General features: G+C 37.6%; 1 protein-coding gene across 1 annotated transcript; it reads right to left on the bottom strand.

Moving 5' to 3' along the window:
• Positions 1-1,153: 1,153 nt before the first annotated feature.
• ppl (periplakin) lies at positions 1,154-14,416 on the bottom strand. The gene is made up of 22 exons (XM_082177897.1): positions 14,179-14,416; positions 11,997-12,096; positions 11,013-11,167; positions 10,748-10,868; positions 10,536-10,655; positions 10,413-10,454; positions 10,124-10,285; positions 9,843-9,950; positions 9,222-9,317; positions 9,009-9,131; positions 8,735-8,881; positions 8,275-8,426; positions 8,095-8,198; positions 7,850-8,007; positions 6,610-6,788; positions 6,370-6,508; positions 6,042-6,235; positions 5,547-5,697; positions 5,371-5,454; positions 5,162-5,278; positions 4,952-5,044; positions 1,154-4,184 (listed from the first exon to the last, which is right to left on the bottom strand). Exons 1-22 carry the CDS (start codon positions 14,226-14,228, stop codon positions 1,515-1,517), a joined length of 5,265 nt encoding a protein of 1,754 aa, XP_082034023.1. The 5' UTR covers positions 14,229-14,416; the 3' UTR covers positions 1,154-1,514.
• Positions 14,417-14,713: the final 297 nt, after the last annotated feature.

Raw genomic sequence — 14,713 nt, 5'->3', positions numbered from 1 at the left:
GCCCTCTGTGCCTGGAGCAGCAGCTCATTTGCATTTAAAGGGACACACACGAAACATCGCGTTTTTACTGACCCTCAAAAAGGGACAATTTTAACATGCTGTAAAAATTATCTGTGGGGTATTTTGAGCTAAAACTTCACATACACACTCTGGGGACAACATAGACTTATTTTACATATTGTAAAAAGGGGTATTATACCACCCCTTTAAGACAAAACATGTGCAAATTCATGTCAACACCATTGTATTTTCTTCTTAAAACTGCAGTGAAAAAAGACAGTCAAAGAGGTGTGAAATCGCTTGTGTTTCTTACGTCACAAACTACCTTGTAACCAATCACGTCATCGTGCTGGCGGGCTTTAGCATATCATCATTACTGTGAAGCAGGGGAGTCTCAAGAGAGGCTAGGTTATCCCTGTATATTTTTCTATTGATATGAAAAATCGTGTACATTTAGCAATATAGCGGGTGTATATGATGTATATTGCATGTTATGATGACCTATATGCCTTTCTCCACTGATGTTCTATGGTGTTCAAAACATTTGAAGGATGCTGATTTTCAGAAGGCAGCTGTGACTCTAAGATGATGAACGGGAACATGGTTTGTGTAACATTAGCAACACATTATTTGCTGTTTGATAGTCGAGTAAAAGGCTAATCATATAAATTACCGTTACTGTACAATGTTATAGAGAACGATACATAAAACACGTTACTTGTGGACGACCCCTGAGTGAGTGGAGTTAGGGCTCATTTGCATATTCATGGTTAGGCGTATACTAAATGAAGCAAGGGTGTAGTTACATTTAAGCTATTTTAAGGCATACTTTTTTCACAGGAAAAAAACTTTTAAATATGCCTTTTTGGTGATCAAAGATGAGTTTGAATGGATACAATTACTGACTTCAGGGGGGCTTTAAATTCCTGCAAAACAAATGTTAAAACAATTTTTTACTCTTTTTAAGAGTAATATATTTTAAGTAATCAAAATATTTTCAGTCTGTTAATTTATTGTGTAATGTTTGGTAATCATTTAAACCATAGATGAAAGACACCCAATGGTTTTGTGAACTAAAAAGTGATTGTAAAGATAATTTGAGCTTTTATTGCTTTATGATAAAGATGAAGGGAAAGAACACGCAGTACTCAGGTTTATTCACATTTCATTCATGTTTTAATCTCAAATCAAACACATGAAAGGAGAATAGATTAATCTGACTAGTGAAAAGTGCATGAAAAGCGAGATAGGGCTGCAACTTTATCATTAAGGCGCACACTTTATATGCATGTCTTAGATCAGATTACAGTGAAACTGAACTAGATTTCAGTAATACATCCTCAAAGTGCTAATCTTTAATGAAAACACTTCAGGAATAGTGATAGAAACATTAAACCAGATTCAGCACCATGACCATAAAGGAACACCATCTTGCATTGATATAAAAATGCTTTTTTTAAATAAATACATACTGTATTGAGAAAGGGAAAATAAAAAGAGATTTCCGGTGCAATTTATATGACTCTGCCTGACAGCATGACACCGAACTCCTGGATGCTTATCTCTTTGTTCTGATATTGTTGCAGCTGACGGTTTGTGATGTTTCCTGCCCTCAGAGCTTCATCAATGGCAAACTTCTTGCCTGATTTTCTGTCGTGGAGAACAGAAGACTCGCCATTCGGACCCTTGACGGTGATCTCCTCCCAGTCGCACTCTTGACTCTGAAGGTTGACAAACATTTTCCAGTCGATTAGACCAAGCTTGTAAGCCTCCTCAGGCCTCATCTCCTTTCCGGTGTCTGGATCGATGACGACAATTGAACGGCGGAGGTGACTTTCTCGCTGCTCCCTCTTCACTCTCATTGCAGAGAGACTCTTCTGAAGCTTTTCAATCTCTTCGTCCTTCTCCATTCTGATGCGTTTAAGGTCAGTGAGTTCTCTTTGCAAGGATTCCAGTCGAATTTCTAGGTTCCTGCTATTCTCCGCCGGAGAAGAGTTAGTGATGTGCCTGGTTTCTTTTGATGTGATCTGGATTTCGGATTGAAGCTTCCTTAATTCGTTCTGTAGGCGCTGGTTCTCCTGCTGTAGCTTGTTGCTTTCATCGCGAATGTAGTCGACTTCTTTAGATGATTTTGTATTGGTAAACTCCACCTCAGAAAGCTTAGAGTTTAGGATGATAATCTCTTGGTCCAGCTCACGACGTCGTCTTTCCTCTTCTTCAAGGCTTTTCTTCAGCCTCATAATGTCCATGTCGGCATCTGGGTCTCGCTCGACTTGGACTTTTTCGGTTCGCACAACTTTTTCACGCACTTCCGTTCGCTCAAGTATTTCTTGTTTCTGCAACAAGGCGTTATACTCCTTCTCCAAGAGCATACGCTTGTGCCTCTCCTCTTCAACCTGAAGACGAAGGATAGAGTGCTCTTTTTCTTGCTGAGGGTCCTGCTGGAGTACAACCTTTTGCTTTACTGTAACCTTTTCTCTGTTTTCCTTGTCCCTAATCTCTAGTTCATTGAGCCGCACTCTCAACCTCTGAATTTCAAGCTCAGCATCTCTGCGTGCTCTGCGTTCACGTTCCAGCTCCTCAAGCTGGAGTTCCAATTCAGCCTTTTGATGCTGCAGCCTTATCAGCTCTTCCTTCAAGATCTCTCTCTGTTTCTGCTCATTGTTGATATTTGAAGTGAAGGTGTCACATTCTGACATCAGGATTGGATCCCTCTCCATCTTCACAACTTCTTGCTGGACAATCTTTTCCCTCACCTGTGACAAGTCGATCTTCTTGAGCCTGATCCTTTCTTCATTTGCAGCCCTTTCGTTTTCCAGGTCCAAACGTTTCCTCTGTTCCTCAGCTAGTTTCCGCTTGAGACTCTCAATCTCCTCCTTGGTTTTAGGATCTTCTCTGTATTGCATGATCTCATTTACGACCTCTTTGGTCTGAATCTGAGGCTTGGTGTCTTTCCATCTTTGAATCTCCTCTTTGAGTTGGAGGATCTCCATCTCAAACTTCTCTGTTTGGTGGGATTTATCCACAATTTCATTCCTGAGTTTCTCCAGTTCTCTTTCTGTTTCTGGGTCAGTCTTGTATTTGACGACCTCTTTGATTATCTCTTTGTATTCAATTTGTGGGCCTCTGTTTCTTAGCATTGTCAGTTCATCCTGAAGGGATCTCAGCTGCTGCTCTGAATCTCTGCACCTTCTCTGCTGCTCCACCAGTTCAAGTCGAAGATTTGCCACCTCTGTTTCTGCCTTCGGATCAGGTCGTACAATCTCACGGACTTTCTCCTGAATTATGACCTTCGACTTCTCTTCCTCCAGACTGGTAATCTTGCGGTTAAGGTCTGTTTTCTCTCTCAGTGAGGTGCTGCGCCTTGTTTTTTCATCTTCATACTGTCTTCTCAGATTCTCTACCTCTCTCTCTAAAGCAATATCTTTCTCAACCTTCAGGACTTCTTTGATGGAGATCTTTTCCTCAGCCATTGCCTTTTCTTTTTCAAGACGCCTTAATCTCTCCTGCAGGAATCGAAGCTCATCTTCAAGTTCTTTTCGGGTGTTTATTTCTTTTTGTTTCTGGTCAAGCAACAATCTGTACTCACTCTCAAGTCGAGGGTCATTTTGAACCTTAATGACTTCCTCCTCAGTGATTATTTCCTGCTCCTTGCTTTTCTCCTCTGCAAGAATAGTCACTTGCTTTTGAATCTGAATGATTTCATTCTCTCTGACCATCTTTAGCCGCTTGACTTCCTCTAGCTCTTCTCTTAGTCTCCTGAGATCTTCTTCCTGTCCCCTGTCCTTCTCAATGCGGAGCACCTCTTTGACTGTATACTGCTGAGCTCCCTCTTTCATTTCGGTCTCAATCCCACGCAGCTTTATACGCAGAGTGTCCAGTTCACTCTCTAAGACACGAGTGGTCCTGCTTTCATCTAAGAGCTTCTGCTGGATCCTGTGATATTCTTCATCCAGTTGAGGGTCAGGCACCTGCTTGATGAGCTCTTTCTTGACGATAGTATCCTGCGGTTTCTGGCCCTCTAGTAAATAGATCTCAGTCTGTACACTTTGAATTTCCCTTTCCAGTTGGTCTCTACGCTGATTTTCTTCCTGAAGCTGTTTTTTGATTCTCCAGGGCTCTTCGCCTGGGGCTGATGATCTCACAGTCTGGACATCTTGCTTGATAATTGAAACTTCTGGTTGCTATAAAGAATTATAAAATATTGAATGTGTATAATAAGTAAAAAAACAAAGAAGTGCTGTCAAATCGATTAATCGCATATAACACAAAAGTTCGTTTTCATAATATATGTTTTTGCATATATGTATGTGTGTATATATATATTTATATTTATGAAGAGTTCAGATGCAAAAGCCTCTAAGTGCCATCTGAAATTTTCTTCTAGAATGATCCTTTTTATCAAGCTTGTATATTTAAGTTCAATAATTTCACTTAAATGGCAATGCAATTTACCTATTAATTGTCATTTAAGTGAAATTACTGAACTTAAATATACAAGCTTGATAAAAAGGATCATTCTAGAAGAAAATTTCAGATGGCACTTAGAGGCTTTTGCATCTGAACTCTTCATATATATATATATATATATATATGAGGCTCCGGCATAGGTCCGACGCAGAAGTATAAATCAGCCTTAAGACTGATAAGACTTTTTACGTCCCCCAAAATGAATTTGCAGAGAGTTGTGAATCTCACTTAATTGAATATATATATGTGTGTGTGTGTATATATATATATATATATATATATATATATATTATACACTATATACTATATATATATATATATACTATATATATATACATATATACATATACGCACATATATTATGTAAACACAAACTTTTATGTTAGATGTGATTAATCGCGAGTAATTGATTTGACAGCACTAAAAGGCCATGCTTATATCATGCTATTGTTATATCATAGCATATGATAATGTATTTTACCTGGTTAAGAAGGCTTTGAGCAAACTCAAGGTTCTGCAGTCTCTGTTTGTTCACAGCATTCACTTCAGTGAATGTAGCCTCAATTGCAGATTCCTTTAGAACACAAGATGTTTAAACTTCAACAGTCAGAAAAACTGTTCTCATTAAAAAGACTATAAAATGTTCTAATTACTTGATCCAGGAAACTGTTTACTTTCCAAAAATATTCACCTCTCTATTCACTTTCAAGGCAGGAGATTCAAGTCTGGTCCTTTTGTATGTCTGGGGAACCAAGCCATCTTCAAGGTCAAGGATGGATTTAAACCGCTCTGCTTCATTTTCATAGTCCTGAAAGCCACGGCACAAAGGAGTTCACACAGCTTTGCATAAACATGATAGTAGGATAATTCTCTGCAAGTAATACACTGAGATGTTAGTACCTTGACTGCTTGCTGATAAAGCTGTGCATTTCTTGACACATTGTTCAGGTCTGATTCCTTTCTTGTGATGTCAGAGAGCAGAGTCTGTACATTTCAAACATGGTTTTGGTAAATAAATATAATTTGTAATATTACAATGCAATTATTGTAATGACGGAAATGACTATAGAAGTTACTCTTTGATTTTTCAGTTTTGCATCAATCTGTTTGATGTCATCAGTTTCACGTGGCTCATAGTTTGGTACTCGAGAAAGCCAGCTATTGAGGTTGTCATAGTCATTGTGGTAGTTGGCGTAGGCAATTTTGGCTCTTTGCAGACTTTGTGATCTGTAAATTTTTAATAATTCTATTAATTTCAAGTTGTATAAATTAACATTAATGTATGTATTATGAACAAACATGAATTAAAAGTGAACAATAGTAAATGTATAAATGAAAATGGATTATTAAATGATGTTCATGATACTAAATTTAACAACTAATATTAACAAACTGCTGTAAAGTGTAACAAACACTAATAGGGAAAACAATCCTATTCATTTTAAATGTAATATAAATAATATAAATCACAGAACGCAGTATACTAAAGACTAATCTGAATTAAATTCTTATGACATTTTTTTTTAAAGTACACTCGCATTTGAAAAAACTTTGGTTTAATATGAACTCACCTGGCTTCAGTCTGTCTGTTCAGGTTGTCAAAGCGTTTGCTGAGTTTCTGAACATCAGCTTCTTGCCTCTCAATATCAGGGCAATGCTCTTGCACTTTGCTGGCCATATTGCTGCAGCTGGCCTTGGCATCTCTCAGGTTCTGCTCAGACTCTGTGATAATAGCTCTTTTGCTCCTTAGCTCAGATGTAATGTCCTGGAGACAAGAATACATCAGACATCAATCATGAGTGAATCTTGGAAAAAACATAAATCATATAGCAGGGTGTCCGCGGATCCTAGTGAATCTTGGAAAAAAAGAAAAAAAGTGGCATGGATTACGAAGCTTACCGCCAACTCGCGCTGGGTCTTCTCCAGTGAGGTGGGGTCGGATGGGGCAACCTCCTCTCTTGCCAGTTTGTTTTCATAGGTGGACAGTAGAGCTTTGCCATTCTGAAGAGAATTCTCCAGCTGATAGGAGTTCTGCAGTCTACAAAAGTACATATTTTAGGTTCACAGTTCTCATTTAGCATGACATTCTTGAATCCCGTTGTAAAAAAAAGAAAAAGGAAAAAAAAGAGGTGTACTTACTTGTCACCTGCACACTTCAACAGCAAATCGACTTTGTTGTATTTTTTGTTAGTCTCATCCACCTTGGAGTAGAGCTGTGGTGCACTTGAACATTTGGGAGAGGATCTGAGGAAAGTCTCAGCCTCCTGTAATTTTGCAGACTTTTCTGGCTCTATCTTGCGAACAGCAGAAGTAATGTCCTATGAAGAAAATACTAGATTAAGGCAAGCTCAAAATGCCATTAGCCACTGAAATACAGGGTCAGGGTCATTTCAGATGCTTGCTCACTTTTACACATTTAAGTCTACTGTGATGATGATAGACAAGAGAACAAATGAGGTGTATGTGCGGTTTATTTTTCACATTTTATTGGATTTGAATGCCTGTTATTTTGAATACCACCAAGAATGATAACTATAAAGATAATGGTAACACTTTAGTTGAGTCCAATTCTCACTTTTAACTATTAGTATTATTAGTTTCTTATTAGCATGCATATTACTAGGATATTGGCTGTTTATTAGTAATTATAAAGTACATATTAATGCCTTATTCTGCATGACCATATCCTACATCTCTAATCCTACCCAATGTCTAAACTTAACAACTACCTTACTAACTATTAATAAGCAGTAATTTGGAGTTTATTGAGGCAAAAGTCATAGTTAATAGTTAGTTAATCGTGAGAATTGGACCCTAAACTAAAGTGTGACCAAGATAACTTTAACAATAGCTATATTAGATTCCACACCAGCGGATGATATTGTTCTGTTGTTTCTTAGTGCATACTGCAGTTTATGTTGTCTGTTGCTTGAACTGTTTGAGGTCTTAAACCAGGATGGATTCTGATTGGCTTTCACTGCTTTTATCGTTCAACAGCTAGAAAAAATTATTCTGAAAGCGATTCCAATGAAATTGTTTCACTGTGCTGCTAATCGATATAGTGGACTCTGCTATCCTTTTATATTTAAAATGATTTTTAAAAGTACATCTTATCCTATGTCATTAACTTTATAGTTAATCGTTCTTAGTGTGAACGAGCCTTATGACTATCAAATGTGCACTCAAGATACAAACTAACATTTTTATTCTTTAAAAGTGGACATCACCAAAAACAATTGAGAACCACTGTACTAATGTGACTGAAATATAATGATAATGAATATTATTAGAATGTACTTTTTATAATGAGTACATTTAGTCAGACACATGACACTTGTTGTCCACTACAGAATTAACATTAAGACACCAAACTTTGTACCTTTATGTCCTGTAGCCTGTCAGAGCTGTCTTGAACAGGACGTGTTTGCTCCAGTGGGGGGCGCACTCGAGAGTAAATGGCCTTCTCTTGCTTATCCAGATCACTGACCACTTTATCCAGTCCTGCCATCAGCTGACGGCATTGCTGCTCTTGTTTATCTGAGGATGGAGGTAAGAATGAATGAAGTATTTAACTCTCTTTAGGAGAGCTTTGCATCTAAGTTTATCATAACGTAAGAGACAAACCTTGACCTCCTGTACTGTCCTTCCTTAGCTCTGACAGTCGTGCCTGTAGTGCAGATTTGCTACTGACTACTTTCTGTTTGATGCCTTTGTGCTGGTTTATCAGACTACAAAAAATGTTTTCATATTAGACACAACTGACACATTTACACATGACATATACAGATATCAAGGAATACCCACTTGTCAGCAACGGCCACAGCCTCAGGGTCGGTTGGCGGGATTATGAAGCACACTCCTGGAGCATTCATGGTGCGGCCACTTGCATCCTTCACGTCCCATTTGGGCCCATTGTTCTTGAGCAGGGTGTACCGCTCCCCTCGCAAAATTGAACCCTGTGTCATTCAAAATAAGCAAAGTAAGCTCTGTTTCAACTTGATATTGCAGCTAAAAAAAACACAAATGTGAAATCCGTACAAAATCCCCTGCACACGTCTCCAGAGGTTTATAAGAGATGAATCGTTTGGGTGAAGGCCGTCTTAAGGATTTAAATACATTAGATGGGGGACTCCGAAAACCCGAGCAGAGACAGAGTGTAACGGTTTTCTGTGCTTACTCATGATAATAGCTGATGTTACACTGACTGGTATTAGCGGAGCTCTAAGCTGCATGCATAGAGTGAGCGAGAGCTCAAACTCCATACCTCATTAGCCTCGTATTCACACAGAGCCTCGATAGGAAGCAGTTTCTGAGGAGTATCCCTGCGGTACTTCAGAGGGAGCACCTGCAGGCTGCGCTTCTGAAGACCTTTCAGTCGCTCGTCAAAATGACCCATGGCCTTTGCTTGATCCTGGCAATACAAACACAGACAGCCTTAGATAGCGAAGACACCTTTTAATTCATTAATCATTTAATATACACATTACATGAATTAGAAAGAAATTCAATATAGGTGTCAAACTAAACAATATATCTACATCCAGGTCAGCAATGAGCCCCTCCATCTGGTACATGTCTTTAAACTCTGGATTATACTTCTGGTTGATCTCGGTCTCCAGGCGCTTCAACAAATCGTTGGTGTCTCTTGCATCCTTGTGGAACTGTAAAAAAAAAAAAAAAAAGAGGAATAATGCAACTGATAGCAATATAGAATATGGACCAGGAAATTAGTGTGTAAAATGTAGACTGACTTTGTGATAGTCATCCATGTTCTTGAGGTGGTTCTCTTCACAGATGAGCAGGTTGAGGTATTCCTTCCAATCCGCATGCACGGCATCCATGTGTGCCTAAAACCAAGACATGTTTTAGAATAAGCATTTACGGCTATACCACAGTAGTATGCGTCATCTTATTATTTATATAGAAATTGGCATTTTGAGAATACTTTAAATGATCACATTTGATTATATTTAATTTAAAATGTTATTTTTCATTTTTTTCTCAAGTTTAGTTTATTTACAGTCATTGCAGTTTTACCTAATGTGTGCTAGCCCAATGTCTTCCTACTTTACCACCTGTGTTTTTAAGGTGTTTTTATTTATTTATTTATTAGATTTTTTTTACATGGAATAACAAGTGTAAATATAAAAGACCCATTCGCCACAAGTTATTACCCTAATAAACACAACCTCAATGAGTTGCATACAATAAAACAGTAAAATACCCTGAAAAAATGTAATTATAAAGAATAATACATAAAAACACAAATACATTTACAAATAAATAAATAATAAAATGAAATAAGGGAGGGAGGGAGGGAGGGAGGGGGGGGGGGGGGATTAGTCATTATAGCGAACGGCTTGTAATATTACCCCAATGACATTTTTTGCCGGATGGTTCTGCTCAATATATTCCTCTCCATCTTCATTCAGCTGGGTGATGGTTTTCTCCTTAGACTCCAGACACTTGCTGATGAAGTTCTGATGATGTCAAGCAGCATGTTAAAAAAATATTTATAAGTAGTTTATTTATAAGCATTTCAGTACTATAATCATATAGTTTGTAGGAGGTTTGAATCATGAAAGCATATTCGAAAGTATTAGTGCCATCTATACTTGTATTGCCAATCATTTAAATGGCTTCCAAGCCTTACCTCGTACTGCCTCTTTCGGGCAGGGTAGTCCAGGTTGTTGTCGCTCCAGTCATATGTGGTTCGCTCTTCAGCTTGCTGGTCCATCCAGTAGAGCTCGTTGGTGCAGCGCTGCATGTAATCTCTCAGACTGAGCAGGTTCTTCTGACGTGCTGCGGAGCTCGCCTGTAATGGACAATTGGTGAAATCCACAGTTTTTAGACATGTGAATTGACAACTAACTCAGTCTTTTACTAGTACAACTTCAGTGCATAACTAGATAGAAAATTAAATCCAGAAAGTGAAGTCTCACCACTAGTTTCTTGTACTTCGCCTGCTGGCCATCCAAACCGTCCTGTTATGCAAGTAAGCAAATGAGTCAAATATTCTTCTTGTATTGCATTTCATTTTAAAACCATCAGTTAAAAAAATGTACCCGGTCTGCAGTGATATACGGAGCCAATGCCTCCACTTCACTGTGGAAGATATTGTGCTCCTCCACTTCAGTCTCGATGGTGGGCAGATCTTCTCCGAATCCTTTGTTGTTCAAATTTGCCTACATCCGCAAATATTTGACCATGAATCATTTGCATTTTAAATCATATATTCGAAAGAAAGAAACAGGTAGAGGTATGCTTAGATACACACCAGTTTGTCATCAATCATCTTTCCCCAGTTGACGGTGGGAACCTGCTCAGATCGTCTGATGTTGTAAATGCGATCATGATCATCGTGGAGCTTCATCACACGCACTCGCAGCTGTTTCATACTTTTTCATAGAGGAGAAAAAAAAAAAAAAGAGTCATCCACAATCCCATAGCATAAACATTCACAGCATATAATTCTGTTTGCATGGCATATAGCATGAGATGCTATCAGATATTTCAGTTTGAAGGTGGCTATAAAAACGTACTCCTTCTCAATCATCTCAGCCTGAGGGTGCTGCAAGCGGGTGGCTTGGGATGCATCATCATCCAGGCTTTTCAGTAGCTCCAGTGAGTTCTGGATCCTCTTGTTGGTGTCCTCCTGGTACAGGGGCGGCTTGCCCTCATTGATCTTCCTGATGTCCTAGAAACGTCAATGTGCAACACAATTTATGATAGTTATGTAACAATGGTTAAAGGGATAGTTCACACTCATGTCATTCCAAACCTGTATGACTTTCATCTGTGTAACACAAAAGAGGATATTTGTGAAAATGTATAAGATTTTTTGTTTTACATATCAAGAAAGTCAGTGAGGTCCAATGTTATTTTTGAACGCCACTGACTTTCACTGTAGAGACAATTTTAAAAAAAAAGATTCTTAAAAATATCTTATTTTGTGTTACATAGAAGGAAAAAAAAATCATATAGGTTTTGAATTACATGAGGGTAAATAATAATAATTTTGGGTGAACTATTCCTTTAAAGATAATTTTTCCATTGGTATACACCAGTGTTGTTAATGCTAACTAAAACTATTAAAAATTGTTTCTTGAATCGTTAATTGAAATAAAGCTGGGATAAAATAAAATATAAATATTAGATGGGAAAAAAATTTAAAGAAAATTCAAATGTAGACTTGGCAACTAACTGATATCAAATAAGTTGAAGTTGAAGTACTAAAATGATTGAAACTTAAACTGAAATAATAATGAATTAAAGCTATGTAAAATAATTTATAAATATATAAAACAAAAACAAATTAAATGACAAAAATACATAACATTTTTAAATAAAAGCTAATTCAAGATACTGATTAATACTACAATAGTATATAAATAATACTAAAGTAACACTGGCATAAACTTTCCACTATTTTAACCCAAATAACCCTAAATGGACATATTTAAAGATGACATTAACATGCTTAACGGCTTTTATTTGTAATCCACGGACGCGTTTACTGTACCTACCCTATTGAGATTCTGTTCTGTCTCAATGATGTTCTTTTCCACCTTGTCTGCATTCCTCTGCAACTTGTCAATCAGGGTCACCAAATCAGTTTCAGTTGGTCTGAGGTGAAATTAAAGGAAATTAGTTTTTGTTGGTGCAGTTTCATAAAGTTACAGTGAGCCAAATGTAAAATTTTCGGTCTGCATTTTCCCAAAATACTGCAGCAAATGTAGTAGATTTGTTATGTTGAATCTCTGGATGTAGAACATAACACCTCACTTCACTTATATGTCATGCTGAGATGCTCTGAAAATAAATACAGGACTTGAAACACTTTCTTTCCACATCATCTGGCACAGACTTCAGATCTGTTAAGAGAACCTTGGTGCTATAAAAAAATATTGTCTGAGCTGAACCGTACTGAAAAAAAATGCAGAAATGCTGTTCGACATAACTGCAGCCTAGCATAGTTTTAGTGCATTCTATGAATTCTAGAAAAATACAGTGTGACAGTGCACGGTGGGACATGACTAAACTTGATCAGAAAACAAATTACGCACCTTGGGCCGTATTTGCCTTAAGGACAATGCATGTTATTTGAACATACAATAGCATGAATCATTAATAATAAGGTTATGGCATGTTAATGGCAGTTATAAATATCTTACACTGACTAAAATGATAATGTCATGAATAAGAAAACACAACACAGTTTTGTGTTACTTTGAGCTGTAAAACAACAACAACCATAGAACTGAGTTATGAGTGAGATATGTAAATGAGAATGATAATTACAACAAGAAGGTGGCTTTAACGAGGGCGTTAGAAACTCAAACGGGTCTAACTGGTTTTATTCACACATGCAAGAAGGTTAAAAAGACTTTCTGTGTCACCTCAAATAAATGCATCTGTATGTGAAACCCATCAAAAGGTGTGGCAAAACACAGCTGGACTTTTAAAGAAAGAGATTATGCATCCAAATGCGGTTGTAATTTATTTAATCAAAAACAACCATTAAAGCAAAATAGAAAAACAAAGCTCTATCTATCTATTATTGTTTTTCTGTCAAGAGAAAATTATTTAATCTGATTTGAGAAGAAGCTCTGGGTCTGGCAAGTAATTATTTGATGCTCGCTTCCCTTCCCTAGAGGTGTTCCCATATACACAATATACAAATGCAAAAACATAAACTATGAAATCCGGATATCTTAAGAACAGTGTTATGAAATAGACTAAGGTTTTGTCCTTTTATAGTTTACTGCAAGCAAACGGCCCATATCTCTGTACGTCATGCCTTGTTTCTGTTAAAAGCAGACAGACAAGTCACAAAACTTGGCACATTTGACACTGAGGGACCCATTGCGCGTAGCACAGTCAAACGACACCCAAAGATGACCTAAACAGAAAACTATGCGTTTAGGAAAACTTGTTTTTCTTTTTGTACATCTGTAACCAATAAAATAATTTTGACTCAAACTGAAACCATATTCCAAGAGTAAAATCTTCCATAGTTGCAGTGAACTACTCTACTATATTAGTGTCCAACACAGAGTACTGCAGGAACAAAGCTCGAGGCTAGACTCATCTATCAAACCATCAGTAGTTTATGCTTGTTTGAACTTGAAATTGTCACTCTGATTAAACTTTTACCCTTAACCAATCAACATTCCCTGCATATGTTGACTCCAGCCTGTACTAATACAGACGTAATTTGAGAACTATATGCAACAAGATATAAGATAAAATATAATACACAGGCCTAATAAAAATGTTGTTTAGTGTTAAATAATAGTAATAATAGCCTATTGATATTAACAATAAATTATAAATAGGCTAATAATAATCAAACATAAATAATACATTTAAATGACAACTGTATATTCCTCTAATATCAATTTACATCAGTCTAACTTACTCTGTTTAGTACAGAATAATCACGCAAGTCAAGCAATATGGATCTCAGTGAAAAGTTATCCAACCTGTTACAGCGCCACACCCTTTACTACAGTAACCGCACTTCAAGCACTTCAAATTGATATTTTAAATTTCAGGTTATATTGTGCATCGTGGCTAATGTAGCTACTACAAACCAAAGATAATGAAACGCGACAGAGTTAAAACACTCGCGCGCGCCGCTCCGTACGACTGAAAGTCCTAATCCCAACAAAACGTATAACTTAAGTGTATCAGGTTGCCACCGACCTTTTTTCAGCGATGTTCACAGTGCCCTTTAAAGTCTTTTTCTTGAACATGATGACAGTTGCGGTGTTTCTCCAACACCAGTCTAGCTGTTATAATGGCTCAGTTAGGATCCCACTCTGGTGTCTGTCGTTCAACTACCTGGAGCGTCTTCCAGGACAGCTACACCTCACATACAACGCCCACAGTGAACGAAACCGCAACTATCCTCCCACGAACAGGAGCTCTCAAGGTTAGCCGTGCTAAAAGACATCAAGCCCATTTAAAGCACGGGCTGGTGTCCGCCCCTTTCTGAGAGACATACCTGCAGCCTATCGAAACAGAGGCGTCGTCCCTGTTACTTCTGTACTTTCGTGGGATACATTTAACAGGCTAATATACAGACTTAAGAGCAAACTTTTAATCAATAGTAGGCTATGTTGTTTCATTCAGAAAAGTAAGCAACATCAGCGTTTACTGTGACTATGTGGATAGAATTGTGGCCATAGGGTGTGTAGCCTAACTAAGGCTAAGTCCACAATAATTACGATACTTTTGG

Source organism: Leuciscus leuciscus (genome assembly GCF_965113295.1).
Source record: "Leuciscus leuciscus genome assembly, chromosome: 1".
Taxonomy (NCBI): Eukaryota; Metazoa; Chordata; class Actinopteri; order Cypriniformes; family Leuciscidae; genus Leuciscus; species Leuciscus leuciscus.
The sequence above is the reverse complement of the archived record's forward strand: the minus strand, read 5'-3'. Positions and strand labels throughout refer to the sequence as shown.

Coding starts and splice junctions, on each gene's coding strand:
- ppl (XM_082177897.1), bottom strand. CDS start 14,228: ATGTTCAAGAAAAAGACTTTAAAGGGCACTGTGAACATCGCTGAAAAA. Junction 6,509..6,609: donor TTGAAGTGTGCAGGTGACAA/GTAAGTACACCT, acceptor GTACTTTTGTAG/ACTGCAGAACTCCTATCAGC. Junction 5,279..5,370: donor TTTATCAGCAAGCAGTCAAG/GTACTAACATCT, acceptor CGTGGCTTTCAG/GACTATGAAAATGAAGCAGA.